General features: G+C 52.5%; 8 protein-coding genes across 8 annotated transcripts; 3 read left to right on the top strand and 5 right to left on the bottom strand.

Moving 5' to 3' along the window:
* Positions 1-1,175: 1,175 nt before the first annotated feature.
* Positions 1,176-4,358, top strand: AYL99_00650 (hypothetical protein; the record flags this gene model as incomplete). The annotated part of the gene is made up of 1 exon (XM_018832166.1): positions 1,176-4,358. The coding sequence occupies one exon, from the start codon at positions 1,176-1,178 to the stop codon at positions 4,356-4,358; it is 3,183 nt and encodes a 1,060-aa protein (XP_018698045.1).
* Positions 4,359-4,593: 235 nt separating this feature from the next.
* On the bottom strand, positions 4,594-6,404 carry AYL99_00651 (hypothetical protein; the record flags this gene model as incomplete). Its single annotated transcript, XM_018832167.1, has 3 exons — positions 4,594-5,896; positions 5,946-6,153; positions 6,212-6,404. The coding sequence occupies 3 exons, from the start codon at positions 6,402-6,404 to the stop codon at positions 4,594-4,596; spliced, it is 1,704 nt and encodes a 567-aa protein (XP_018698046.1).
* A 912-nt stretch (positions 6,405-7,316) lies between these two features.
* AYL99_00652 (hypothetical protein) lies at positions 7,317-9,020 on the bottom strand (the record flags this gene model as incomplete). The annotated part of the gene is made up of 1 exon (XM_018832168.1): positions 7,317-9,020. The coding sequence occupies one exon, from the start codon at positions 9,018-9,020 to the stop codon at positions 7,317-7,319; it is 1,704 nt and encodes a 567-aa protein (XP_018698047.1).
* A 3,114-nt stretch (positions 9,021-12,134) lies between these two features.
* On the top strand, positions 12,135-14,103 carry AYL99_00653 (hypothetical protein; the record flags this gene model as incomplete). Its single annotated transcript, XM_018832169.1, has 5 exons — positions 12,135-12,219; positions 12,282-12,362; positions 12,419-13,121; positions 13,184-13,581; positions 13,652-14,103. The coding sequence occupies 5 exons, from the start codon at positions 12,135-12,137 to the stop codon at positions 14,101-14,103; spliced, it is 1,719 nt and encodes a 572-aa protein (XP_018698048.1).
* A 2,117-nt stretch (positions 14,104-16,220) lies between these two features.
* AYL99_00654 (hypothetical protein) lies at positions 16,221-18,055 on the bottom strand (the record flags this gene model as incomplete). The annotated part of the gene is made up of 2 exons (XM_018832170.1): positions 16,221-16,931; positions 17,009-18,055. The coding sequence occupies 2 exons, from the start codon at positions 18,053-18,055 to the stop codon at positions 16,221-16,223; spliced, it is 1,758 nt and encodes a 585-aa protein (XP_018698049.1).
* Positions 18,056-20,545: 2,490 nt separating this feature from the next.
* Positions 20,546-22,449, bottom strand: AYL99_00655 (hypothetical protein; the record flags this gene model as incomplete). The annotated part of the gene is made up of 5 exons (XM_018832171.1): positions 20,546-21,122; positions 21,171-21,601; positions 21,648-22,079; positions 22,122-22,261; positions 22,365-22,449. The coding sequence occupies 5 exons, from the start codon at positions 22,447-22,449 to the stop codon at positions 20,546-20,548; spliced, it is 1,665 nt and encodes a 554-aa protein (XP_018698050.1).
* Positions 22,450-22,995: 546 nt separating this feature from the next.
* AYL99_00656 (Anhydro-N-acetylmuramic acid kinase) lies at positions 22,996-24,363 on the bottom strand (the record flags this gene model as incomplete). The annotated part of the gene is made up of 1 exon (XM_018832172.1): positions 22,996-24,363. The coding sequence occupies one exon, from the start codon at positions 24,361-24,363 to the stop codon at positions 22,996-22,998; it is 1,368 nt and encodes a 455-aa protein (XP_018698051.1).
* A 568-nt stretch (positions 24,364-24,931) lies between these two features.
* On the top strand, positions 24,932-25,810 carry AYL99_00657 (hypothetical protein; the record flags this gene model as incomplete). The annotated part of the gene is made up of 2 exons (XM_018832173.1): positions 24,932-24,940; positions 24,989-25,810. 2 exons carry the CDS (start codon positions 24,932-24,934, stop codon positions 25,808-25,810), a joined length of 831 nt encoding a protein of 276 aa, XP_018698052.1.
* Positions 25,811-26,054: the final 244 nt, after the last annotated feature.

The following is a 26,054-nucleotide window of genomic DNA, read 5'->3' on the forward strand; positions in this document are numbered from 1 at the left end:
TTTGATATGCTGAAAACTGGTGGGTAAGGCGCCTTATGGAGAGGACTGGTATACTACAGAATGCACCAAAACTTCCCACATCCGACCTACCTCGCCTTTTGTCTTTATCGTGACATGGATGATAAACCCCCGCTCTCCATGAGTTGTCCTTGCATCAGCGTGCGGGGGTCCAACACGATATGGTGATCAACCATTCTCTCGGAAATACATCGTAGGGCTTCTAAATCTACGTGTCAATTCCTGTGAGGGTGCGTATCAGCGCGCTCGGTAAAGGATGAGAGTTAGTGGATCGGCCATTTCACGGGTCATTGTGCTCCGAATGCCTGCACAGTCCCTGTGGAGAGCTAAACATGCTGATTGGACACAATAAGTTCTCACCTACAGGGTCTGCAGCGACGTTGAAAGCTTGTTGAAAGATGAAGCTGTGCTTTCGGAACGTCTGACAGCGAAGGTGTAGAGAGCGTCCGGGTTGAACAACGAAAGGATCAAGAAGCGGGTTGTATACCTGATCCAAAATCCTGTCCTGACTTCGAGAGAGTATGCTGACGCTTGGTTCACATTTAAGGCATCTTGTGGATGCGGCTAGCTTTCCTCACCTTCTTCTTAGGTGATTGACTGCTGTTGAAGAGGCACTTCTAGGCCACGAAAGGGAACTTGATAAAATATCACGCTCCTGGTGTGCGAGCCTTCGAAGAGCAAAATGGGCAAATATTCCTGCGGGCATCCACTGCTTGCTTTACCTTTCAAGCTAGCTCTTTGTCAAGCGGCAATCGTGATTTCTTACCTGTAACACTGGCTTGCTCGTCTAGGTGAAGCAAACACGAGAACAGTTGAGGAGGCTGACATGGGCACGACAAGATGAATATAATGCTTCCAGCCCACGATATGCGACAGCCAGCACGATGGTCAGCCATTATATCAATATATATACAATTGATGTCCGGCCTATGCGTGGAGAAGAAAGAATGAAGGAAGCCGAAAGTGTCTCGGTCTGGGAGAAAATAGTAGCCGGTCACGTGGAATCGCGTCATTAGCGCATGTTCTTCAAAGTCGCGTCGTCGCGTCGTCGCGTCGTCGCGTCCTCAAGCATCCTCCTTGCACACTTGCTTCCGTACCACGCAACCAACCGCCCGCAGCTCTTCTCCGTCCGATATGTGGCGAGGGAACCAGCCTCAATGCCATTCAAATTTAAGCATCTTGTCCAACTTCTCAAAGAACTCGATACAGCCCGCAAACAAGCACAGTCTTCGTCAACATGTCCCGCTAGGAGCGTGCACGAACTCGTCATCCAATGGTTCAGGGGCTATGACTCCGAAATTCTCCGACATGGACCCTCCGCTGTGGCATTCCTGTGCTGCTTGCTCCTGGATCGAGTGCCACACCTGGTTTATGGTCTGCAGGAAAAATCGTTGGCCGGTGTATTGTGCAAGGCACTGTTCATTGAGAACACGACCCGTGGCCGCCAATTACATGCGTGGGAGGCGACAGGTCTCGACCTTGCAACCTGCCTTGAGAAACATGTCATGGCCCTGGCGGAGAATGATTCACCAGCTAGCCACCGAGAGGTGACACTGGAAGAGATTCATGATGTTTTGTGGCAACTTGCTGCAAATTCCAGGTTCGCTTCCGGCGAGATGAAAAGGCATAGGAATGGAGTTAGGTCCGAGGCCCTACTCCGTCCCATTCTGTCGCGGCTGCACAGCGGGGAAGCCAAATGGCTTGTGCGGATGATCCTGAAATCCTATGATCCCGTCCAGATTCCAGAACACCTGGTGCTGGGATGTTTCCATTTCTTGCTGCCCGATGTCCTCCCCTTTCAGAATTCTCTTGAAGAAGCGATCAAAGTCCTAGAGAAACCCGAGTTGATCTCCATTCCTCACCATCCACCAGCTGCTCTGCAACGAGGATATCGACAAGAATGTGCCCGGCACTTGACACCCAAGCTTGGTGTAATGATCAAGCGGCAAGAGTATTTCAAGGCACGAAGTATTAGGCACTGCTGTCAGATGGCGGATACAAGAACCATGAGCGTCGAGCGAAAGTATGACGGTTGGTACTGCCAGGTCCATATCGACAAGTCAAAAGGCAGAGATTGTATACAGCTCTTCTCCAAACGTGGTAAAGACTCAACCAAACCATGGGTCCGGCTTCACGGAGCACTCGAGGCTGGTCTGCGTCTGAGTGAACCAGACTGTGCTATCACTCAGAACTGCATAATTGAAGGCGAAATGTTGGTTTGGAGCCGTTCGCGAAAAGCCATCTTACCATTCGAGAAGATCCGAAAATATATCACATATTATGGCAGAGCTATAGGTGCAGCTGCCGATTCACCAAGATCGTCTGACGAACAATTGATGGTCATATTCTATGACTGCCTGTGGCATGACAATCACAACTTGGTCGATGAGCCTCATCATAAACGAAGACAGCGACTGGAACGGATTGTCAGCGTCACTGAAGGCGTCGCTGAGCTTGGTGACCGCCAGGAGATCAGGTTCGGTACGGCAAGTGCTAAAGAGGAACTCCAAAGATTCTTCGGCTATGCCATTGAACAAAGATGGGAAGGATTCGTGTTGAAAGGCCGCACCGATCCCTATTTCTCCACCAGCTGTCACACCAGTGCGATAAAGCTTAAGAAGGACTATATCAAGGGACTAGGAGATGCGGCTGATCTTTGCATTGTTGGCGGCCGCAGAGACGCGGCGGAAGCAGAGAAGTACGGCGGGTCTCCAAATTGGACGTCGTTCCATGTCGCCTGTCTCAGGAATAAGGAAGCCGTTCAAACATTCGGAACCGAGCCACAATTTCTGATCCTGGACATTCTGACTCGTCAGACCATGTCCGAAGACACATTCCGAGAACTGAATCAACGAGGCTTGGCCTTCTACTTGCCCATTTCTGAGTTGACCGAGCAGATGAATGTCAAAATCGACCAGCCGGCTATTCGGCGTCAGCCTCCCACCGTTCTATTTACGAAGCCATTTGTTGTCGAAGTCACCGGTGCAGCCTTTACCAAGCCTTCGGACGTTGCTTATTACACTCTGCGGTTTCCTCGCGATGTCAGGCTTCAATTTGGTCGTCCTCTAACCGAGACTCATAGCTTTGAGGAGCTGCAGGAGATGGCAAAGGAGAGCCTCACTCCTGCAGTGCCTGAGGAGCAGGAAGAAGTCGATTGGATCGAGCGTTTGATCAAAGCCGACGGAAACCGCCACCAGTGTACTGACCTCCATGTCGGAGGTACACCAAGTCCCTCTCGCGAGCCGACCCCCAGCATGAGCTTACGTATGTCGTCTCCTTTAGCAGCAAGCCGAACCGAGCCTGAAAACATATACCCAGCTCAATCATCTCCAGGCAATCGAGGCGGTACTGGCAAGTATGGTGAGCACCTGAATCCAAAGGTTGCCAGTACCATTCAATCGTCTCCTCTTCAATTGGTGGCGAATCGATCCATAGCACTGTCAATGGCAATTCACCATGCCTCTGGTCTTCAATTGAGTACTAAGCGTAAATATGAGGATTCCGACCTGCCAACAGCGACCGCCAAGCGACCGCGGAAGGATACTACAAACAGACTTCTTATTCCTTTGAGGTACTGCCTTCGAAGCGAGACCGGTTCTGTTCATCCCTATGAGCCGCCAGCTGTATTTCGATCGCCAATGGAAGTGACAGACCAGAATTGTTCCAACTCTACCGAACGACAACCTCTTAGTGAATTGAAGAACGTCCGTGCAGTTCGTGAGTTAGAGAAGCACGGTGCCACTCTAGCTGATTTTGTTGATCACCATGAAGTGGAAAATGGAAGAACCGTCCGAAAGCACGTGGGAAAAAGAGGTTCCGCAACTCATCCAGACAACCAATCCCTGGCCAAGCCACCTCGCAGCTTGGACGATATCATTCTGACCATTATGTCTGCTTCCACGCTTTCGCTACAGGATGTCCAGTCCGTGAATAAGGTGACGATGGTCCTCGTTCAGTTTGTCGATAAGCCGTACTCGAGAGTGGTTCGCAATGCCATATACGAGATCATCAATGCAGTGCTAAAAGAGTACCGGACACAGCGCAATGCCGAAAAGCAATGGCGGATTCAACGCTGTGGCGAGGATCCAGAACCTGAATCGCAACCCCAGCAGCAGCGAAGAATCATCTTCTTCTATAATGTAAAGATCCGGTCCTGTTTCTCAGTCTCTGGTTCTGATCTCCTCCAAGGGGCAGGCGAATTATTGCGAAAGCAGGAAGTCAAGAAATATTTCGCGGGAGGCATGCTCATAACTATTGATCAGGACAGGGACGAAGTTGTTTCCAGGGCTACTTGGCATTGGCGCGAGTCTGTTCGGCTTTTGGATGAGTTACAGTCGTGATCGGACAAGGGCGTCACGAGGAATGTATATCTTGGTATTTCAGTTTTGGATATGGTATATTTACACCCGAGCCATACAGCGAGCATGGGGAATGGACGATAGAAAGGAATCGTGGGAGGAACTATAGACGGATATAAATGCATCGACCCCTTAGCCTTCTCGGGAGGAATGAAGTCAAGACTCGAAACGGACTTGAGCAGAGGTCTGTATTGACAAAATGTCGACAGCAGACCCCTTAGAACAACCACGAGACGAAAGTCCGATAGAACCAGCCACGACGGCCCTTGTTCACGGCGTCCTTCCTGGCCTTTTCTGCCAAGAACTCCTCTTCCTCGCGGTCGATGGCGTCCTTGCCGGTCCACAGGTCGGCGTGAGCGGGCAGCACGCGGGGGCGGCGCGTCCACCATTTATAGCCGGCGATCATGGCGAGGTAGAGCGGGATGCCGAGGTATCCGGTGATGAAGTTCTTGTAGTCGAAGTGCCCGACGAAGACGGAGAAGTTCTTGGTCAGGGCGATGAGGATGCACATGGCCAGGGCGCCGTAGGAGCCCGCCACGCCCAGCGGCGCGGTGTAGGCCAGTGCGGTGTCCGGGACGGCCTGGGCGCGGCGGGCGCGCACGAAGCAGATGTGCGCGACCAAGATCGAGATCCAGGTCAGCAGGCCGAAGATGGTCACCAGGTTGACGAAGTAGCTGAACACGGTCTTGGAATCGTCGGCCACGTTCATGAAGGCCAGCAGCGCGAACGCCGCCGACAGGCCCAGCGCGTACACTGGTACGCCGCGCCCGTCGGTGCGCCGGAACACGCGCGGCGCGTGGCCCTCGCTGGCCAGCCCATACAGCGTGCGCGACGCGATGTACAGGTCTGAGTTGGACGCTGAGAACACGAACAGCAGGATGCACCCGTTGAGGATGCCCGGGAGGGCGTTGATGCCAGCAAGCTTGATGGCCACGACGAAGGGGGACGCCGACGCCGAGGACGACGCTTTATTGGCGAACGCCAGCTCCTCGCTGTCGTAAGGTACGAGCATCCCCAGCAGCAGCACGCTGAGGCAGTAGAAGAACAGGATGCGATAGAAAGTCAGCTTGATGGCGCGGGGGATGGTTTTACGGGGATTCTGCGCCTCGCCGACCGTCACGCCCACCAGTTCCGTCCCCAAGTACGCGAACGTGGCCGTCACCATGGTCGACCAGAAGGCCAGGAACCGTCCCGTGGCGCCGTCGTCAATGTACTCTGCAAACGCGCCAGGGTCCTTCCAGTACCGAAACCCTTTGCGGTCGTGGTCAGGGCCACCGCCTAGGGCGAGGGCGAGGGATAAGATGATGACGCCGACGATGATGACGACCTTGATGGTCGAGAGCCAGAATTCGAACTCGCCGAAGAACCGAATGCCGAAGTAGTTGATGCAGACGATCGCAACCCAGAAGACGGCAATGAATACCCCCGGATTGACGCGGTCTCGATCCACCCAATATTGGATGATCAAGGCCGCAGCAGTCAACTGATTTGGCGTGACTATGATATATTTGAACCAATACCTGGACATGTCAGCCTTTCGACAGCGGACGCAGGGATGGCGAGACCCACGTGTAGCCGAGAGCAAACCCTAGGGCAGGATCACAGAATCGGGCGGCGTAACCGGTGAATCCAGACGAAAGCGGCAACCAAGCTGCCATTTCTCCCAACGCACACATGACGAGGTATACGAGGAATCCGACAATGGTGTAAGAGATGAATATAGAGCCGGGGCCTGCTTGGGCCAGGGCTTTGCCGGTCCCAATGATCAGCCCGGTACCTATCGTCAAAAGGTCAGAAGATCAATTTGTTTTGCCTGTTGCCTCGGCGTGAACAACCTATAGCACCCCCTATGGCGATCATGGTTATGTGGCGAGCCTTCAGGCCCCGGTGAAGTCGAGTACTCCGTTCATTCTCGACGCCGTCAATACCTCGTTGGCTCTCTATGGGAGAAAGTGTTTCCTCTCTCGTCTGTTTCTCTGCAACATCCGCGTCTGGGGATGAGGAAGAATACCTGTTGTGGAGGTCCATTGTATGGAGCAATCAAACGAAGATGGGATGAAGGCAAGAAACACGACGGGTTAAGTTGACCTAACTGCTCTCCAGCTTCGCAGAAGGCAGCAAATAGCCAGAGGTGGTGATTGAATCACGAAAGAAGACTCGATACTTATCATTTCGACGCGCGACCTCGCCTGGCCTCTGTTGCGATCCTGGCCGTCTGAACAGCAGATCCCTGATCGATCAGAAGTTGCCGAGACGCAGGCTTGCACAATGTCACATTATCTTGATGACCAGGGATCAGGCTGTGCCAAGTATATTCGCTGGTCGAATATCGGCTCCATGGGCGCAATTCCGCTTCAATTGCGTATGTGATTGGACCACACCAAGAGGATCTGCGGGGATTTGGTGTCTTGGTTCGTTCGTCGAATCCTCAGTGATGAGACCTAAGAAAATACCAAGAACTCTTGGAGCCTGGAAAAAGATAAGAAAGGCGGAGTTTTTGCCCTGCACATGGGTCCAAGTTGCGTAACAGCAATGGAAAAAAGCGACGTTGGGGCAGTACTGGCTGAAAAAAACGCGCCCACGCTTGGTCACTGTAGCACCACCTCGAACTAAGCGCAGATCGCTGTATAGTGCCACTTGTGCCACAAAGCATGTCGGCCTTGGAAGCCCTGGAGCTTTTCGCAGGGGCATGTCGCACGTGATACTGCCCCGTTGCCCATGTTTGAGCACTCCGGGTATAAGGTTTGTTGATAACAGTATATTGAATGAGCCGAGTATGCCGTCCGGTGCTGCTCGATATACAATCGAGCCCAAGCACATCCTGCAGTCTTATAAAACAGGTGATCTGTATCCGTCAACACGTACCTGAATGCCTTTTCTCTTTCCCGTATCCGTCCACCCTCAAGACATAGATTGCCTGCCGGCTCATATTTCAAATCTTCAATTGCCCCAGAAAGAATCCCACAGGTCCGCGAACCAACCGCCACCTCCGCCTTCCCCTGCTCCAGACCCTCCTCCTTGAGCTGCGTCTTTGAAAGGATCTGTGTCTTCTGAACCCCAGATATCTTCACCTTGATGTGACTCGCCGAAACCGCTTTGTGGAGACTGAGGATCGTTCTGTTGGTTAAAAGGTTGTTCTGGAGGCGGTCGCTGCGGAGAATCCTCATCACCACCTGCTGCCTCGGACCTTCGTCCCATTCCCCTTTGCATTGCTTCGTAACCTGCCATGGTTCCGGCACCCGCAATAGCGCCCTCACCCATCCCTGCTGCTCCTCCTGCAGCCGATCCAACTGCTCGGCCAGCTCCTCCGACAACAGCACCACCGGCCTCAGCGGCACCAGCTGCTCCAACGGCCCCTGCCTCACCGGCCCCGGCTGCTCCAGCTCCAGCTGCGCCACCGGCCGCCTCTCCACCACCGCCTCCAAGCCAGATTGGGAAGAAACCATGTCCACCACTATGACGAGAGAAGTAGTCATAATCGATCGTCACGGCCGTGGCGAGCATCACGGCTCTTTGATCAAGCGTCATCCCGTAGTTGCCTTCTCTTCCTCCCAACGCTTCGGCGTAGCCACGATCGCCTTGCTTGTCTGCTGGATCTTCCATTCCAGCTGCGTCCATTCGTAGAACGTAGCTTCCAGTATCCGTGAAGATCTCTCGCCCAAATCCGCGGAATTCGCGATTGACCGATCCGATCTTCCGGTTGTTTTGATCCAGCAGCGAAAAATCCCAAGATAAGAAGGGCTCATTGACAGCGGCGAATTGAGTGAAGTCTGTGGTCGAACCAGACCTATTATTCGCTGCGATCTGATTCTGCTGCAGATTCGAGAGGGCCTCGCCTCTCCTCTTTGAGATTTCACCGGGACCAGGTTCATTCAAAGCGAGGTCGTGGGAAAGAAAAAGATCATATTTGCGGCGTAGTGGTGCCCATTGTGAATGTGTTTCACCAATTATACGCATTGACTCCAGTGGAAGAGGAGATATTTGTGGCTGGTCTATCGAATCGGCATTGCTTCGTGGGGTTAGCATCGTGGAAGAAGATCTTTGAATCTCGGAAGGGGCATCCCAGGGGTCATAGACCCGGATGCGAGTGTTGATCCACGAGAATGGGCGATGAAACCTCAACACCTCCCTCGATTGACGGTTGAAGACGTGGGTGGTAAACGCCCGATGTGTGTTGAAGAATTGCCTCCTCATGGTGTACCCTATACCACCCTCGTGCTCGGCCATGTACCCGATGTGATTCCCGTGTGGATCAAGTATAACATATCGATTAGCTTGCTCGAAGCCGATCAGAACGTTCATCATTTCCAGTTGCCGTTGAACAACTATGCCTGACTGAGTTAAGATGTCGGCTGCGGGATGGTCGGACTTGAGGATAGCATTGGCATCTTCTGCTATGTGAACGGGGGCAAGGAGAGAATTGTTTTCGGGGTCGGTGTTCGCTAAGAGATCCTCCATCGACGGGCTTTTGGGTGGAGGATTTCCCTGCGAGGCAGACGAGCCATCTTGGTCTTTCTTTGGGCTGGGGTCTGTGGATGAATGCCGCCAGCCTGCGTTGAAACTTCTAGAGACAATTAAAATCGGCGGTCCCGGCCCCAGTGCAGCGCACGCAGAGCGCTTGAGGAGAGAGACGGTCTTCAGCATGGAGAATCACTTGCAGGACGGTGTAACAAACGAGATGCTGTGTCTCTGCTCAAGAAGTTAGGGCACAGGATGCGATGACATGCTTGTGATAGACAAGGTCAATGGAGGGAGGCACACTTGTCCACCGGCCAGGGTCATGAAGAGATCAGCACCATGATAATGAAATAAGTACGGAGTAGAGTCTTCAGGCTCATGCATTACTTGGGGACACGTCGCAGTGCTTTTTCAGCGCAGTCTGGAGAAATTGTAAGTGACCTCACTCAGTCACACTATTTTGTCTCCGCAGCTTGACGTGCCTGATCGTTCGGCGGAAAGGTTGTTCCATGCCCGTGTTTTGAGTTTGCTTAGTTTGCTAAGTTCGCCGAGCATATAAAACTATTACCTCGTCTGTGATCATAACCTGGGTCCGCCAGCAGTTCTGTTCATCTTGTTGCCAGTTTCTGACATCTCCCTCTAAGCTGCTTGCAATTCCTGACCCTTCGTCTCATTATCTGCCAGGCATGGCTCATGTGTAATCTCATTCCACAGCTTCATTGCAGGCTCGTCGACCACAGTAGCCCCCCAAAGAAACTTGGAAACGTGCCTTTTGAACTCCGCCCAAGTTACGGAGCTCAACTTCGCGCCCGATCTCATTATCTTTACTCGAGTCTCTAAGCGGTCTTGGAACCACGGCCGGTGCTCCGTGAAAGAGGCAGCAATTCCACCCATGACCAGCACCCACAGCACGATGTCCGAGACAGGGTCTTTGAACTCTTCTACTACTGTCTTTGTCTCTTGAAAGTCTTCACAGAATTATCTCAACTCTCGAGCTCTGTGTAGCTTTTTTTGAGTGCAGCTCGGCATCGGAAATAGAACCATACTGCGGAAAATCTAGTAATTCGAGGTCAGCGACTGCCACATCGAAGTCCTCCGTGTAATAACCCGGGCGTCGGACGATACAACTTCGGGAGACTCTAATTTTCAACGCAGTGATGAGGGAGTGGCGGAGAAAGGTAAGTTCTGAAACATCTACTCACTAATAACCCCAACCGAATGCAGTTATGCACTCTCTGCTCCAAATTGAACCCATCCTTTGGTTCGAGTTTCAGGAACAAGCCCTGTGCCTCGTCTGCAGAAAGCACGACGTCTTCCAGACGTGGCTGGCTGTTCTGCCGGCGATGATAGTGGTCCAGCGCTGCTGTGACTTCCACAACCTGTTCTACCGCTTTGCGAACTCTAGTGGTCAGAGAATCATCAATGCCGTGGAACCCGCTTTCCGAGGTTCTCGCAGAGGAACTTTGCTTTGGCGTCAAGAACGTATTTGCCGCTGCTCACGATTGAGTGGTGTGGTCGAATCTGAGGATAAAGCAGTCTATCGCCGGTCCGCGATGCGTGCGATAGGTCGGCTCTGAGCCAAGGGTGAGCGGAGCTTCTCTTTCTGAAAGGTATGACTGCTCACAGAAGAAGCCAATGTAGGGCGAAGTGCTTAGAAGCGAAAATCCCTCCTCGAGCCTTGACCAATTACTCCAGGGCCGTGGCATAACTTGGCATTAGCGTAAGTCTTCCATAGAGATGCATACATTGGGATGTAGCCAACGGCGATTGCGGGTGACAGTCCGGCATCGACGATTCAACATCTGCATTGACAATTAATATCAGAACGCTCTTCATGAGATCCTCCGAGGCGGCCCCCCGGGATTCTCAATCCTTTGCTTCAGCAGCCTGCCAGCCTTGGAGTACTGAAACAGTCGGGCAAGAGCAAGAGGGTCTGACACCTTTGGGACCGTCTGCAAAGCGAGATTTAGCCCACAGGCGAGAGCCGCTTGCAGGTGGAAAAGCAGTTCATCTTTTGACATGCTCTTCGCTTTACCACTTGACTTTCCTGTCCATACGATCATAAAATTCCCCACGGAATGAACAATACCACCACGACCGAACCGGAGGAATTGCGGGCTTTCCTCCCTCAATCGCTGTTGCACAGACACCCGGATCGTGCCTTCTCACATTAACCTCACAGATCCTGGGGATTGTCCTTCCATATTCTGCGGACAAAGGGCGCCAGGCTCCGGCAGCCGCGAGCCTACCGGAGAAACGGTACATATCGAGACCGCCAGGAACGAGTTGTCTGGTTGCACAGCACAGGAAGAATGTTTTGCGACCTGATCAACGCCGCCTGAGGATACAGTGAGTGCCTTCTGGTAATGAAAAACATTGGACAGACTGGCCAGAATAGGCGCCAAAGTATATATATGTCCGTCGAGAAAATGCAGCGGAGGCGGCTCTGGAGAACTCGTATGCTCACTCTAACTGCGCATCTACTACCGTAAGGCCACCAAAGCCACGCGGGTCGCTCCCTGACGATCTCAACATGGCGTGGGCGATTACAAGCATTCGATCGATCACCGCTTCGGGTGTCGGAGAGGTCAACCGATATAACATTTGTGCGATTTGCAGTCTGAAAATCTCTTGGTGACGTTTGAAATACCCGTTTCCGCCCCCGTCAGAATGTGCCGTGTCGCCATCCAATGATCGCCCGCAACGCGCTGTTGAGCTTGTACTGTGGCACTGCTTCGCACTAACAAGCATGTATGGGTCGCAGATGCACGGTATCATTGGAAAGACTCGGATTTTAGGCGTCCAACTATCCCACTGTTGATGGTACAGGTACTGATTGATGCATGATGCGAGTCTCAGTCTAGACCTGGTAGACTATGGTCCTGGACGGTGGTAGGAAGCTTGTTGAACGGCTCGACTTACCTACGTTCGCACAGAATATTATCAGCGTCCTCACCATCTCCGCCATCAGTTGGTATGATATCAAGTGGGTTTCTTGGGCTAGAATGGATATTCATATTAACGAACAGCAGCAGGGCCGGGCCAAGGCCAATTTCGCCCTGACTGGGGACTGAAAACAATACCAAAAACTAAGCGCTGTTGGCACACAGCGGCCCCAGGCATGGGTTGGGCTGGCATGGCTGGCTATGCAAATATGGGGCACTCCGTGTTTCAGAGATCAAAACGGGCGCCTGCGCCTGAACTTTTCTGTGGTGTTGTCCTCCGCATCATTGTTCAGTCGTCGTCGTTGTCACCGCTGCTGCTATATTGAGGGTCGGCGTCGACATCATGCTGTGCGCAATGGTTGCGCTCGGCCTCGCCGCCGTTCATGCAGCGCAAGCGCTCCTCATCCGCGACACTATTCTAGAATGGTTCTGGCTTGCTTGTATGGCCCTCCCTGTCTCTATGCAACGGACAACCGTGCTTGTTGCTGATCGTTCTGTTTAGCGGTGGCCGATGATAATTACTTGTATATCACGGGAGGCGAATTTTACGAGCCGGCCGACAATGTGGTGACGATGTACTACCGTAAGAGATGGAGAGGACCCCGCATAATCGAGAGTCTTCTTCTGACACCCGTTCAGAGACCGATACACTTGTGGTCGACCTCTCACAGTCCTGGACGAACCAGACAGTCAGCGCGGTTACTTCGACAACTGACCCGGATGGAATGATCTACGTCCGACAACCGATGCTCTTCTATGACAAGACGCGGAACAAAATCAGCCGATATGGGGGATGGCCGTATGAAGAAGCTGACTTCCCCTCGTTGCTGTGGTCTTTCACCGCAGGAACATCTGCCGTTACGTGGAAGAATGAGACGGCACCTTCCACCGACGGCCTTGCCACGACGTCGCCAGGCCCATTCGCGTCGGCAAATGCCTTCACCAACACCACGTATTACAACTTCGGTGGGAACGTTGTGAGCTCGCTCCCCCACATGACTGTTCTGTCCGGCCTCGTCACGCGAGACTTCGTGGCGCAATCGTGGACTAATTCCACCGCCATTCTCCCCAATCAAAGCAAATATCGGACGCAGGCTCGCATGATATACACTTCGAATTTCGGGGGAGAGGGATTTCTGGTGATGGTCGGTGGGGAGGCCCCTCCGACGGAAGCGTCTGTCTACGAGGCCGGGGCAAGTATGGTTGATATGTCAACCATCACTCTTTATGACATTGAAACGGGGATTTGGTATACACAAACAGCAACCGGCGACATTCCACCTCCCAGATCTGAATTTTGCGCTGTCGGGGCACCATCCAGGGGTGGGAAGAGGTTCGAAGTGTAAGAACCACCCCGGCAAGATGCAGCACTTGGGTTTGGGTTAACTAACAGTATCCCCTTAGGTTTGTTTACGGTGGCTCAACAAACTCAACATATGATCTGAATAACGCTTCCGACGAAGGCTATCTCAACGTCTACGCACTCTCTCTCCCCGCATTTCGGTGGTTCAAATCCAACTCGACGACCCCCGTCCGCCGAGCTTGCCATGCCTGCACTGTCATCGGCAACAGACAGATGGTGTCGATAGGCGGCAGGCTTCCTAGTTCTTTGAAAGCACTGGGTGCCGAACAGGACCCCTGGACAAGCGGGCTGGGGGTTTTTGATATGACGGACTTTGAATGGGCAGATCATTACGATGCAGCTGCAGCGGCCTACGAGTCCCCCGATGTGGTCAAGCAGTATTACTCCGACAGCTACGAAGAGCCAACGTGGAGCGATCCGACATTAGCCACGATCTTCGGTACGTCTTGTTTACCCTTTGGGTATTGTTGTTGAATCTTTTGGAGTCTTTCTGACCGCTATTTCTCTAGCATTCACACCGCCCGCAAACTCCTCAACCAACAGTTCTACTTCCTCAAGCGGCTCCGGCAGCTCCTCAGACTCTTCTGGCGGCGGCGGCAGCGGCAGCGGCGGCGGCGACTCCCCCACGGCCACCTCATCATTATCAGGGGCGAGGAAAGGCCATGGCGGCGCAATAGCCGGCGGCGTCATTGGAGGCGTGGCACTACTCGCAGTGATCCTGGGGCTGTGGTACTGGGTGGCAATCCGACGAAAACGGAAGGCCCGGGCCGAGTTCGCTGCCGTGACCGACAGCGAATCCGACTCCAAGCCGCCTCTCGAGGCGGCCTCGACACCAATGTTTGAAGTGGACGATAGCTCCCGGTCAGAGACGTCGCCCAAGCCACAGATCATTGCAGAGCTGCCTGTGAACGAGGAACCACAGGGGAATCACATCGGTCCTGGTAGTGCGGCAGCGAAATGACCTATGCACGTAAAACGTGACGATCATTAGAACAAACACCCAGCGCCGGCGTTTCGGACCCAAGGAAGTGGGTTTGTATGAGAAAATTTGTATAGAATTGCGCAAATTTTTGGAGCTGCATCATGATGCAAAACACCCTGTTTCGAGCTGTGACTTTTAATGACGCATTTTATTCACATTGAAATACATACAGTGTCTGGGAAGGATTCCGCGGTTTCACCTCGCCGTCTGCTGCACAGCTGTGTGTCTCGCGGTCGCGTTACGCATCTCGAATTGCAGGGGTTTTCGGCCCAACCCCCTGTCTGGACTCGCCTGCGAATCATTGGCGCTCGTTTACAATTCGCCCACAAGATCGACGGGACTGCAAACCCCCTTTTATTTCCCTCCCTGCCTGAGTACGAAGTAATGACAAGGAAAGAGGCTTGCCAAAGAGTGTCGAGCGTCTCCCTCCCACAGAAGCTAAACCGTCAATCATGCTGTAGACTCCTAATTTCTCGCAGATCGATCACCTGAAAGCGACGCCTCACGTTGTATATACAACTCGGTGCCTCTGTCACCACAGCTGCCTCACACTGTGCAAGAGGTGCTTTGGTTTCCTGTTGTTCATTCTAAATCCTTCCCAGTAGCAAGTGGCGTGCAGCCCCTGGGAGTCGCTCAGCAGAGCTTTCCAGTCCCAAGTTCAAATAACTGGTCCTTTAAAGGCATGTAGTTAGCTATGGGCAGAAGTATCCTCCTATATTTCACATGATGACATGGGGTTGAATTCCCCCTTAGGCGGAACGTGTGCGGTTGCACAGTGCTTTACGTGCGGCTATGGCCGTATTTTGCATAGAGCTGCGCGCCGCAGTTGCTCGACTCCTGTGTGACTCTGGGAGATCGTGATTCTGGTCGCCTGTGAAATGGCAAACATAAGGAACACTATACAACAATTCCTCTTCTCAACTCCCCCTTTCTAGGCAAGGCTCAAAGAAAGAAGAAGATGGGAGCGCTGTGTCAGCTTCCGTCTTGATCTCTCAGTAATCTACCCTCCAAAGGAAGGTGACTACAATCTCTCGTGGATGAAGCACGACACTCCAATCCTTCGATAGAAAGGTCAACTTCTCCATTCAAAGATGGCATTCAAGCCCCCGGTCACAGCAATGGTGATGATTGTAGCGGTGATATTCGGCTCGGCCATAAGACGCAGCTCAAGCTCGGGTTTTCAGGGACGAGAACAAAAAATAATTGTTGCGAAATTCGACCGAGAAGGGTGGTGGAGTTCTCTGCGTCTCACATGCTCATCATCATCTTCCGGACAATACGCACTGAACGGGCCCCCTTGAGGAGCTCTTTGGGGCAATAGTTGCCTCTTTCACTATACTGGCCCTACACATCGGTAAGCTTGGGGGCTAAGGTCCCGTTCGATTTGGTAAATTTCAACCCTGCAGAAGACCGGTACCACCGCTGCCTGACAAGTCTCCTCCACCGTCTTGTCATCAGCCCGTGGGGATCCTGCAGGAGGCAAAGTACTTGCTGACAAACAGGATAACAGCATCTCGGAAGTGATAAAGGGATATACGGTATATACATCTGATGACGTATTGTTGTTGCCATTTTCGGCCAGTCTGACTATTCGGGCGGGTCGTGTACATATATGTATACAGTGGGCCTCTATACACCGTACATGGCGGGTAACTTCCCGCCTTACAGGGCGGACAGAATCCTGTTTCGTATGCTCGTATTTTGTGCCAGCTTCTGAGTCATCCTTTGTGGGTTCCCGACGCGGTGCATCGCCCTGTCCGCAAGCAAGGTGGATACTCTGCGTGAGAAGGCGTAAGCAACCTACCTCTGGTGATGAACGGTAGTTGTTGTATCTGAATGCTGGAATGAATTATTCTTCTTCTACAGACCGCTCAGGCTACGGTTCTGCAGGCGGCAGTTGTGAGATTTGCGATGGGAGGTATGGAGCAGGCTGCGTTATTGAAACGCCATGTGTGCACAGATTAATGGGTGAGGTGGAATGGATGCGTTAGATACCGTTATATGAACTTTGCGTAGCGTGTGAAATATGCTTTAGCTATGACAGATTTCGTATGAAGGTTGTGTGATGACCACTGCCCTTTCCATCTGAATCACACCTAGAATTTCGCCTTCCCCAGACTCACGTAGCACATCCGAGGATGACGAGCCAATTTGTTCGTGGCCGCCCAGCTGCTGACTGTGGGTGGAGTCTCTCTCAGCTCGAAGTTCCAGATCATCATGACCACGATGATCCGCATCTGGAGATACGCCAGTCTGCGACCGAAACACGCCCGAGGACCGAGTCCGAACGCGAGATGTGGTCCCGCCTGGGCGTCGAAGACTTCTTTGCCCGTTTCCAGATCTTGAACCAGCCAGCGCTCGGGGCGGAAGGTCTTCATGTCGTCTTCGTCTGGGGTCCACTGGCCGACTCGATTCTTAGCGGCCAAGCTGGATGCGCTTCGCTTCGAGTCGTCGACCGGCAGAGGAGGTGATAGGTAGCCGGGCCCATTCTGCATCAGGAATACGTCCGTGCCCTTGGGAATGGTGTGGCCAAGCAAGGTCGTGTCCACGGTGGTTGTACGAATGGAACCGTTGAAAAGTTGTGCTGTCCGAGACATCTCCTCGATGGTGGCGTCCAAGTATGGGATCGGAATTTTGATGATCTCTTCCATAGTCGGGTTACGCTGTTCGGCCGTCGCTGCTGCGTAGGCCGCTCGGAGGCGAGTGCGGAGAGTGGTTTGGGCAGATTGAGCTGCGGCCAGGTATTTGACGGTCCATGTCAGCGTCGTACTCGTCGTGTCGTGACCGCCAATGATGAATCCAAACAGCTAGCAAATGTGTTAGTGTATTACATTCAAGCATTTCTGTATTTCGTGGCTGGGGAGTTCTGCCAGGAGATATTCACCTCATCATAGATTGCCCGGGAATGGTACTCTGGTTGTCGATCTTCTTTCTTTGCGGCAGCCGTCTCTCGCTGTAAGATGTCATCCAGCGCCGACCTCTTGACTTGGTTCCCGGACGATAGCCTGCTGAGTGACTCGTTCACCATGTCGGAGAAGAGCTTCTCCTTGTAGGCTCTCGCTTTCCGCATGTAAGGCAGTTGGCGTATGACCCAGTGGGCGAAGCGAGGGAAAGGAGCCTTGATGGATACCTCTAGAGATTCTGTGAGCGTTGCAATGGCCTCGAAAGTCGCCGGACGATGAAATTGGGGAAATGAAACTGGTTCACTGGGGGCCGGTGGCAGATCCAGCTTTTGGGTGGCCAGAAGTTGCTGCAATTGCGCGAACGTGTTGCTGTCCTTGATTCGCAGGCCGAATGTTGTTGCGAAGATGACATCGAGCGCCACGTTGTAAATGTCCTGGCCAGCTTCAAAGGCATGCCCCTGCGCCAGCTCCGCCTTGAAGTCCCAGAGCTTGATAAAAGTTTCGGTATTGGCGTATATCTGAGGGCCACCGACCCCATGGAGGAACGCAGGAGTCATGAGATCTTTCAGAAGATTCCGATGGAGTTTGAATTGCTCCTCGGTGGATTTCATACTGATATGCATGTCTGGCACCAGCCCTGTAAAGACATCGGCCGTGAAATTCGATCGGTCGAATTCCTTTGTCCGCCGGAGGAGGATGTCAGAGCTCTCACGGTGGTCGGATACGATGACCCAAGGTCGGGCAAAGGGCCTTGCAAAGACTTGGACAACAGGCGACTGGTGCTTCGTGATTTGGTCTGCCACCCACGGCCAGACCTCTTCGGTTTTGGCCATATAGCTCATCATCTCAGGTATATCTCCAAAGAGAGACCGGGTGGCCGACTCATTGTATGGAATACCTGGTATGGGCTTAGGAAGGAGCCTGCGGTAGCCAGCATAGAGGAAGACGACACAAACAACAATAAATATAAAGTAGGGGACAGTAGCCGGTCTCGTGTCAATGACGGGGGAAGTTGATAGTCCCGTCATGGTTAGGGAATGTTTTTGGCACGTCTGAGAACTGGTTCGCAGGAAAGAGATAGGAAAGGAAGTGCTGGTCTGCTTTGTCTCACTGGTCGAGTAGGAAAGAACTGACTTTATGTACTTCATATACCCTGCGGGCTTCGGGGCTTCCACAGTGGAAACCCTCCCACTCAGCCGGTACCACAAAACGCCTACTCGACATGTCCGAGGGAAGTTACATTTACCACTTTCGGTGGACGCAGCTGACAACCAAGCTCTTCCCCGTACACACATAGGTCGCTTGAGACACCGGCATTGCCTCTGTGCAGCCATTGAGACAGCTTCGTCTAACCCATCTAAAGGTAGCCTGATGATAGGTGCCGGTCTTTGTAGGCAGCGTCTCATATTTCGAGACCAGAATGCCGTCTTCACCATCAGTAACGTAACGTTGGACGACTAGGCTGTCAAGGCTGGGTATGTTGTCCCCATATGCTGACACGAGAACTGGAATGTGGGGACTGCATTTCTGAGAATAGCGCGTAAAGTCTCCTCTGGTCACTCTAGTAGTATAGGTGCAAGTTGGCCAAGATACGGCCACCCTAAGTCAGGTTTTGACTTGCTTGCTGACATATACGACGTACGAAAAGTTGGTGATGAATCTAATGATGGGGTCAACGAATAGTCGCAGCGCGTAAGTGGATTGGCTCGGTGTGTTCAAACGGGGCCGAAAAAGGGATATTTAAGGTCTTGATAATTGCCTCGACATCTGGCTGTGGCTCATTTTTATCTGGTGGCCACCATGTCACCCGTAGGAACATCGCGTCCTGCAGGAATTGTCATAATGAAGGCATCACCCCACGTGCCAGGTCCAGCTGTTGGTTATTCTGCACAAGAGTGCACTACACTATTCTCGTAAGCTTTTCTGTTACATATGACCACCACGGTTATGCAAGGAGTTTGATGAGGCCCAACTTGCGCGAGTAAACCATTTCGAGAAACCCCCTGCCAGACATAACTTTGCCCATCTTCGCATGGAGCATCCGCCATGACAAAAAGATGGATGCACGTCGACAGAATACAACGCCATCGAATCTTGACTAAGTGTTCGATGGCCGATACTGAGCGTCAAGATAACCGTGTTGGATGACGTTGACTACGACCGTGAACTCTTTTCCCTTCTACCACAGAATCAGACACAAGCATACCCAAGAGCCGTATTTCAATCAAATTCGAATGTTTCTCTAGCTGGACTCATTGTCTCGACTATCGAAGATGCCGCGGGGAGCAGACTATGACGATGGACAGACCCATTCCGACAATGCCATTGAAGCTGGCGAAGACAAAGCCCATGGCATAGGAAAGGTAGAGAGACAGGGCGAATGAGTTGCATCTGTTACTTCGTAAGAAGTATATTGGTAAGTTGTTGATCAGACCACGGATGAAGCAGAAGTCGAGCACGCAAAGAAGACCGCCCCTCTGCCCGACCTGAGCGAGGTCAACGGCCGCATGGCCAGTGGCGCAGGCGCACCAGGCCACCAAGACGGACATGGCCACGAGACGCCAGGAGAAAGGTCCGGAATGGGTTCAAAGAATGACTTGAGCAAGACAGGGTCTCACCCACTGGACACTGAACGCAACAGCCTGCGCTTCGTAGATAAAAGCGCACCAGAATACTAAATGGCAGTAGCGGCCATTCTAATTGCAATGAATGACGCAGAGGAGTGTTGTGCCTGCGCACTGCTATTGAAAAGACCACTTCTCGATATGCGTCCGGAGTTGGAAATCGGCATATATCGCTGGAGTACAGTGCCGTCTGGGCGTCTATTTGTCATAGAGCTACAGGTATCATTCTTATAACTTATAACGCAATTAGCTCCCTTGATGCAGTACGTTCGATACCCTCCAGCCTATCGACAGCGTCCTCGCCCTTACTCGCACCCGGACCGGTCTAACGATGCTGGGCCGTGCCGGTAAGTTGGCCAGAATTCTTTGCTATATCAATCGTCAACAACACGGCCAGATACACATAGACGTTGGGAGAAGGTGTTGAAATCCAAATACTCTGAACAGGATAACGCGAGAAGAGCAAGGGTAGTAATGCGGGAGGTGTAGAATGATCGACTTCCTTCCAATGCGAAGCCATCCCGCCAAGCACAGAACATTACGATGAGTCTTGGTCTGCCCGTGGCCTTTTATGCCATTCTCGTACTTTGAGAACGTATGTCAGAGTCTAGAAAATCATATCCACCGGGCGGTCATGATTCCAACCACGGACAAGCCTGCTCGGATGTAGACTGGCGTTCAGAGTTACGCTAACTCTCCAGGGCTATCCGGTGCCTCGATATTTGCTAACACCGCGAACACTTGATGGTGTGAAACGTGCAGATTCGGACTTCAGGCTTTCAAGACTGAGCCGTAGAATGCTCGGCCAGATATTTAAACTGGTCATCTTGCACCAAAAGCGCATCTGTTGGAGGCAGAGGCAGGACTTTGAATGCCAATTCGGGCGCTTCAATTTCAGACATCTAGACCCTGATCTGTGGACGACCAGCTCTCTGCAGTTTGCATAAGGTCGAGGTTCCACGGCCAGTCTTCGAAAATACTGGTGGTCAGCTGGGAAGGTATGGTTCTCAGTGCGTCGGGATGCCGCAGACCATGGTATTCTTGATTTGCTGAATTGAGCTGAGGAGTCGGCTCACCCTCAGAAAAAATGAGCAACTGGTTCCAGTAGCAGTCGATTTGCGCCACCAAGTCCCGCAGTCGCTGTGCGCTGATCGCCGAATGGATACCATGATCGAGGTTCTCCAACAATTGTGCGAGTGACAGCAAGACCACTCTCACCTGCTGATACGCAATGTCGCTGAGAGGCTCCTCAAGAACACTTCCCAGGATGGCGCCGATACCAGCCAGGTGATGAAGGAGTGGTGAACTGATGGCTCTGAGATAAGCGACCGGAATGCGCATGAAGGCATCCACGACTTCGCTCGCTATTTTGCAACGCTCTTCGATCGTACCGCCACCCGACGCAAATAACATCATTCGAAGCAGTTGGACAGTGGCAGTGATATTGGCGGCCTGAAATCCGTATCGATCACTAGTAAAGTCATTGGCTGGCCCAACGTGCGTCAGGTAAACGACTTACCTGGAAGGATTACATGTCACCTCTGGAAACTCTTTGAAGCAGCCCGGAAGATTGCCATACCAAGCCATGATGGAGTCCCGGGCCGAAGTGGCGGAAAAGCGAGTCTTGTCGCCGAATATGTCGCTGAGGGACGTCCTCTTGTGCTGGGTTCGGTCACGAAAGTTGGTGATGACGTGTTCCAAGACCCGATATAGATCGGTCGTGAAGTTCCAGCCACAGAGCCAACTGTTACTTCTTACATCGCCCCAACTGCCACGGGGACTTGGTCTGATGTCAATTGGAGGCGACGCTGACTGATTGTAGCCCATATCATTGAAGAACTCATCATCTATCTCGGTGGTGTATGGAACATTGATCTGTTGTTCGCGACACCGTGTGACGCCGTTCCAAATGATGGATGTATAGACCTCCAAGGTATACATGGACCAGATCTACTGGTTGGTTAGCAGAAAACTCGAGTTGGATCATCTGTCTCACCAGCCGCCGCCTCTCTTCCGTCTCAATGATGCCGATGGCGTTGGGCCAGTTCGATTCATCATGCAAACCATCCATAGCCACGAAAGTGTGGTATTTCCCCAGAAATAGCTGCATTTCGCGAAATTTGCCATACTGAATAGCTGTGAGGGCAAGCAAAGCACAGGTTCGCAGTGTGTTGAGAGTATGAGCTTGTTTGGATTCTTCGCAGCCGGCACTGTAACGGACCGCAGCGTCATAGAACGTTTCCGAAGGCGTTTCGGATAATTCTTGGACGTCCCAGGAAGGATTGAAAACCGCCTCATCTCGGACTCGAGCGGACACAAGAGCGCAGACTGCCATAGTCACTGGGAATAAGTCCTTGTCCGTAGTGTAATCGCCTCTCGATATCTGCGAAGGCTCGTCAGCGCTGTGCAGAAACATCAGGACGTACCACTGTCGTTAGCAAGGAGAACGTCGCAAACCAGCGAGACTTACTTTTCGAAGGCATGTGGGCCGGTGGAAGAGCGGGAAGATTGGATACACTATCTCAAAGTATACCTCGACAAGACTCATCACCACGGCTTGGCGGGCAATTGCGGGAGCCGTCCATGACTGAGATGATGACTCGAGGTGCGCTGGGAGCTGTCAGTAATTGACTGCAATTACACAGGCAGTAGACCAGCCTCGGTGGGGAGATTTCGGCACATCGTGAAGTCTATAATTTCTGTCGAAACGTACCTTTCGCGGACTCAGATTTTCGAGAGGCAGGGGCAGGCGAACCTGCTTCGAAACCTGACCTAGGCTTCACGCCCCGTCTCTTCATTGCTCGATCGTAAGTACATGGCTGGTCAAACTCGATGCACTTTTGACACCGGGAACCACCAGCATTGATGCATCGGATGCTGCGTTTATGGCAGTAATCGCACGCTCGCGTGATGCGTCTTGACTTGATCGTCCGTCGTTCGGAGGCCGGCATGACATTCTCCTCGATGCAGATCTGTGCGTCTCTCCTTTACCATTACATACTGTAAGATAAACGAGGAATAGGCTATGCGAATAAGAGACAAGTGTGACTGCAGCACTGGGGACAGAAGTCAACTTCGTTCGCCCTTTGACAATTGCTGGGCAAGTTGCCGCGGCTCGGTATAGTTGCCGTTTGTCGCGCCGCAACTAAAGCACGTGACAGAAGCTTTAGTATCCTCCCGTGACCACTCCAGTTTCTGTCCTCTTCACGTTGGCTCTCGGCCTCTTTTACTCCCTGCGGGAAAATTACAAGAACAGAACACTTTGCAGTCTACACGTTCAGGGTCATTTCGCATGACAAAGGCGTGCCGCCTCTTCTCCATCCCCTCATCCCAAATGTATCCATTCACCATTTGTTGTCAAAGACGTTGCCCTTCACGTAATTCACCAACTCCGTCACCGGTTCCAGATGATCGCTCCCTGCGCCAAAATCCATTCCATGCTTCATAACCTTGCGATAATTCTCACCTGGACTGACCTTTCCAAGCACATACAGCCTCTGCGTCTCTACTCTACTCGGTATCGGAATACTCCGTCCCACGATTGCCTCCATCCCTTGCCATGCAAAGGTGATGGCCTCCTTTGCGTCCGCGGGGATGCCAGCCTCGTCAAGCATCACGATTCGGGTGTCGGGGAAAGCTTGTTGCATATAACGGGTGATGTTGGGGTTTTTCGCTCCGCCGCCAGACATGAAGATTTCCGCCAGAGGACCGTACCCTTGTGGCATATATCTATGGTAATGGTCGACGATGGCTTGAGCGGTGATACGAGTTATCGTTGCAACAATGTCGTTTGTCGACAATCCTTTGGCCTTGCCCTGTTCGATAAGTGCGTGAGCAATGGTGTCCCTGAACACCTCACGTCCTGTGGTCTTTGGTGGTTCGAGGCTGAAGTATGGGAAAGTCTGCAGGAACTCGTCCACCATCTCCTGATCTACGGTCCCTGCAGCACCCATCTCGCCGTTCTTGTCATACTCGCGCTCTCCGTTGGTAAAATACCGCACTGCCGCGTCAATGAAGACGTTCCCCGGGCCGGTGTCAAAATCGAAAAAGTCGGGATTTAATTTGCCGTTCTTGTCCGGAGGAATGAAGCAGACGTTCGCTATACCGCCGATATTCTGACATGCTCGGAGTTTGGTAGGGTGGTGAAGGACCAGTGCGTCGAAGAAGGCGATCAAGGGAGCGCCCTGCCGACCGGCTGCTTGGTCCGAAATCCGGAAATCAGTGACAGATGTGATTCCTGTTCTCGACGCGAGGAATGACCCTTCGGCCATCGTCAAAGCCGATTTTGTGTGACCAGGCCCCGGCATGCTAAGCAACCAGATTGTCTGCCCGTGCGATCCCAAAGCATCGATCCTCTCCAGAGGGACGCCTTGCTTTTGAGAGAACTCTTTCACAGCCGCAGCGAAGGTCTCACCCAGCTGCACATTGACCTCCGAAAGTTCTTCGGGAGTGGTTCTGTTGTGCAAGATCATTTCCATCACGCGCTTTTTGATCTTGGGCTCCAGCGGGATTTCATCATATGCAAGAAGCTCGAAATGCATTGGCGATTCAGGCGACTCTTGTCTGAACCGGCACAATGCACAATCAACACCATCCATCGACGTGCCAGAATTCAACCCAAGCACCGTCAAATCCAATCCTTTTTCATGATGGCCATCGCTGAGGCCCTGATGGAGACCGTTTGTGAGGCCGGTTGTTAGAGAGGGAGACATGGCGGCTCTGTTTTGGTGAATGACATCGACCTCCAGAATTCAAAGCAATGTATATGTTAGAAACATAAATAGCATCTCGAGAACCGATCAGAAAACGACGTGACCGTACCCTTGCAAGCGGAGAAATAGACTGCGAGCGGAGAAAATAGTGGGCCGAGACCACACCCGGATGGAAGTTCCGTACAAATTCGGGTGGTCAGGGTGGCGAGGCCTCGTGCGCCTGAGCGAGATTCGGCTAAAAGGCTAAACTGTTTAGTTTTGCCGCCAGGATTTATCACTTGGCCGATCCTAGGGAGTCCGGCCATGCGCACATCAATTGATTGCCACAACTCCGCCCACATTACTGTGACAAGAGCTTCTAGCGCAATCATTAGCTCGGAAGACGACGTTCCAATGGGATGAAGACTAAAATAGTGTTGATGCAGGTGGTCAATGCAAGCGATTGGGGGGGTTGAAGGTGCCTGCTCAGAACCATCAAGTAGTCACCTTCATCGTCTGTTGAGCACTGGAATCCCTAGGTCGTGCTATCAAGAGAACGACCTTTGAGCGGATACACAGTCTTCACACAATGGACAAGGTACGTAAAGGCAGCGTTCGCCGGAATCATGTATTCATTAGATGCTAGTTCAACTTGAAAGGCCAGACGGCGGTGATATCAGGGGCAGCTCGCGGCCTTGGTCTCGCGTTCGCCGAAGTCCTGGCATCAGCAGGGTGCAATATCGCCGTGTTGGACATCCTTCCCGAAACGTCACCGACGTTATCCGAGTTGCAGTCACAGCACAATATCAAGGTCAAGTCCTACACCATTGACATCACGGTCCGGGACCAGGTTGTTGGTACAGTCGCGCAGATCGTCCAAGATTTCGGCAGCATTGACATCAACATCAACGCCGCCGGCGTTGTGACCGACGAACCCTTCCTGACGACCTCTGACAAAAATCTCCAGCGGACTTTCGCGGTCAATTTCCATGGATCCTTCCTCGTAGCGCAAGCCTGCGCAAACGCCATGGTCGAACGGTACAAATTCCAGCACGGCGACGCGCCTGCAAAGGACGCGACGACCGGAACTATCGTCTTCACCGCCAGTATCGCCACCTACATGGCCACCACCGCACAGCAAATCTCATGCTACACAGCGTCTAAAGCTGCCATCAAAGGACTCGTGAAACCGGTGGCAATGGAGCTGTCCCGTTACGGAATCCGAGTCAACAGTCTCAGCCCCGGCTACACGATGACGGACATGATGAGGGGCTTGCAGTCCGCGCAACCGACTCTGGTCAGGCAGTTTGAAAAGGAGACCATGTTTGGGAGGATTGGGTGGCCCGAAGAGATGAAAGGCGCGATGTTGTGGCTATGCTCCTCCAAAGCCAGCGGTTGGTACACGGGTCAGGATTTGCTGCTCGATGGCGGGGCGACTTCTTGGAAACATCCTGCAGTTTTGGAATGAGTCATAGGAGGCAAATCTCGATTTTGAATTGGCAAATAGCCATCCAGAAAAGCTATATCTTGGATGGCGTATGATTTCGTGCTGAGGTACAAGAAAATAATTTGGAACTGAGGGCGTGTAGAGGTCTACTCTTGGACTGAACGGACTGGGGCTGCTACAGGCATCGCGTGGTAATCACCGACAGCTTGGAACTCATAGACTTGTGGAACATGAAGTCACACCTGTGCCTCGCGCAGGATATCTC

This window comes from Fonsecaea erecta, assembly GCF_001651985.1.
Source record: "Fonsecaea erecta strain CBS 125763 chromosome Unknown Scaff1, whole genome shotgun sequence".
Lineage (NCBI taxonomy): Eukaryota > Fungi > Ascomycota > Eurotiomycetes > Chaetothyriales > Herpotrichiellaceae > Fonsecaea > Fonsecaea erecta.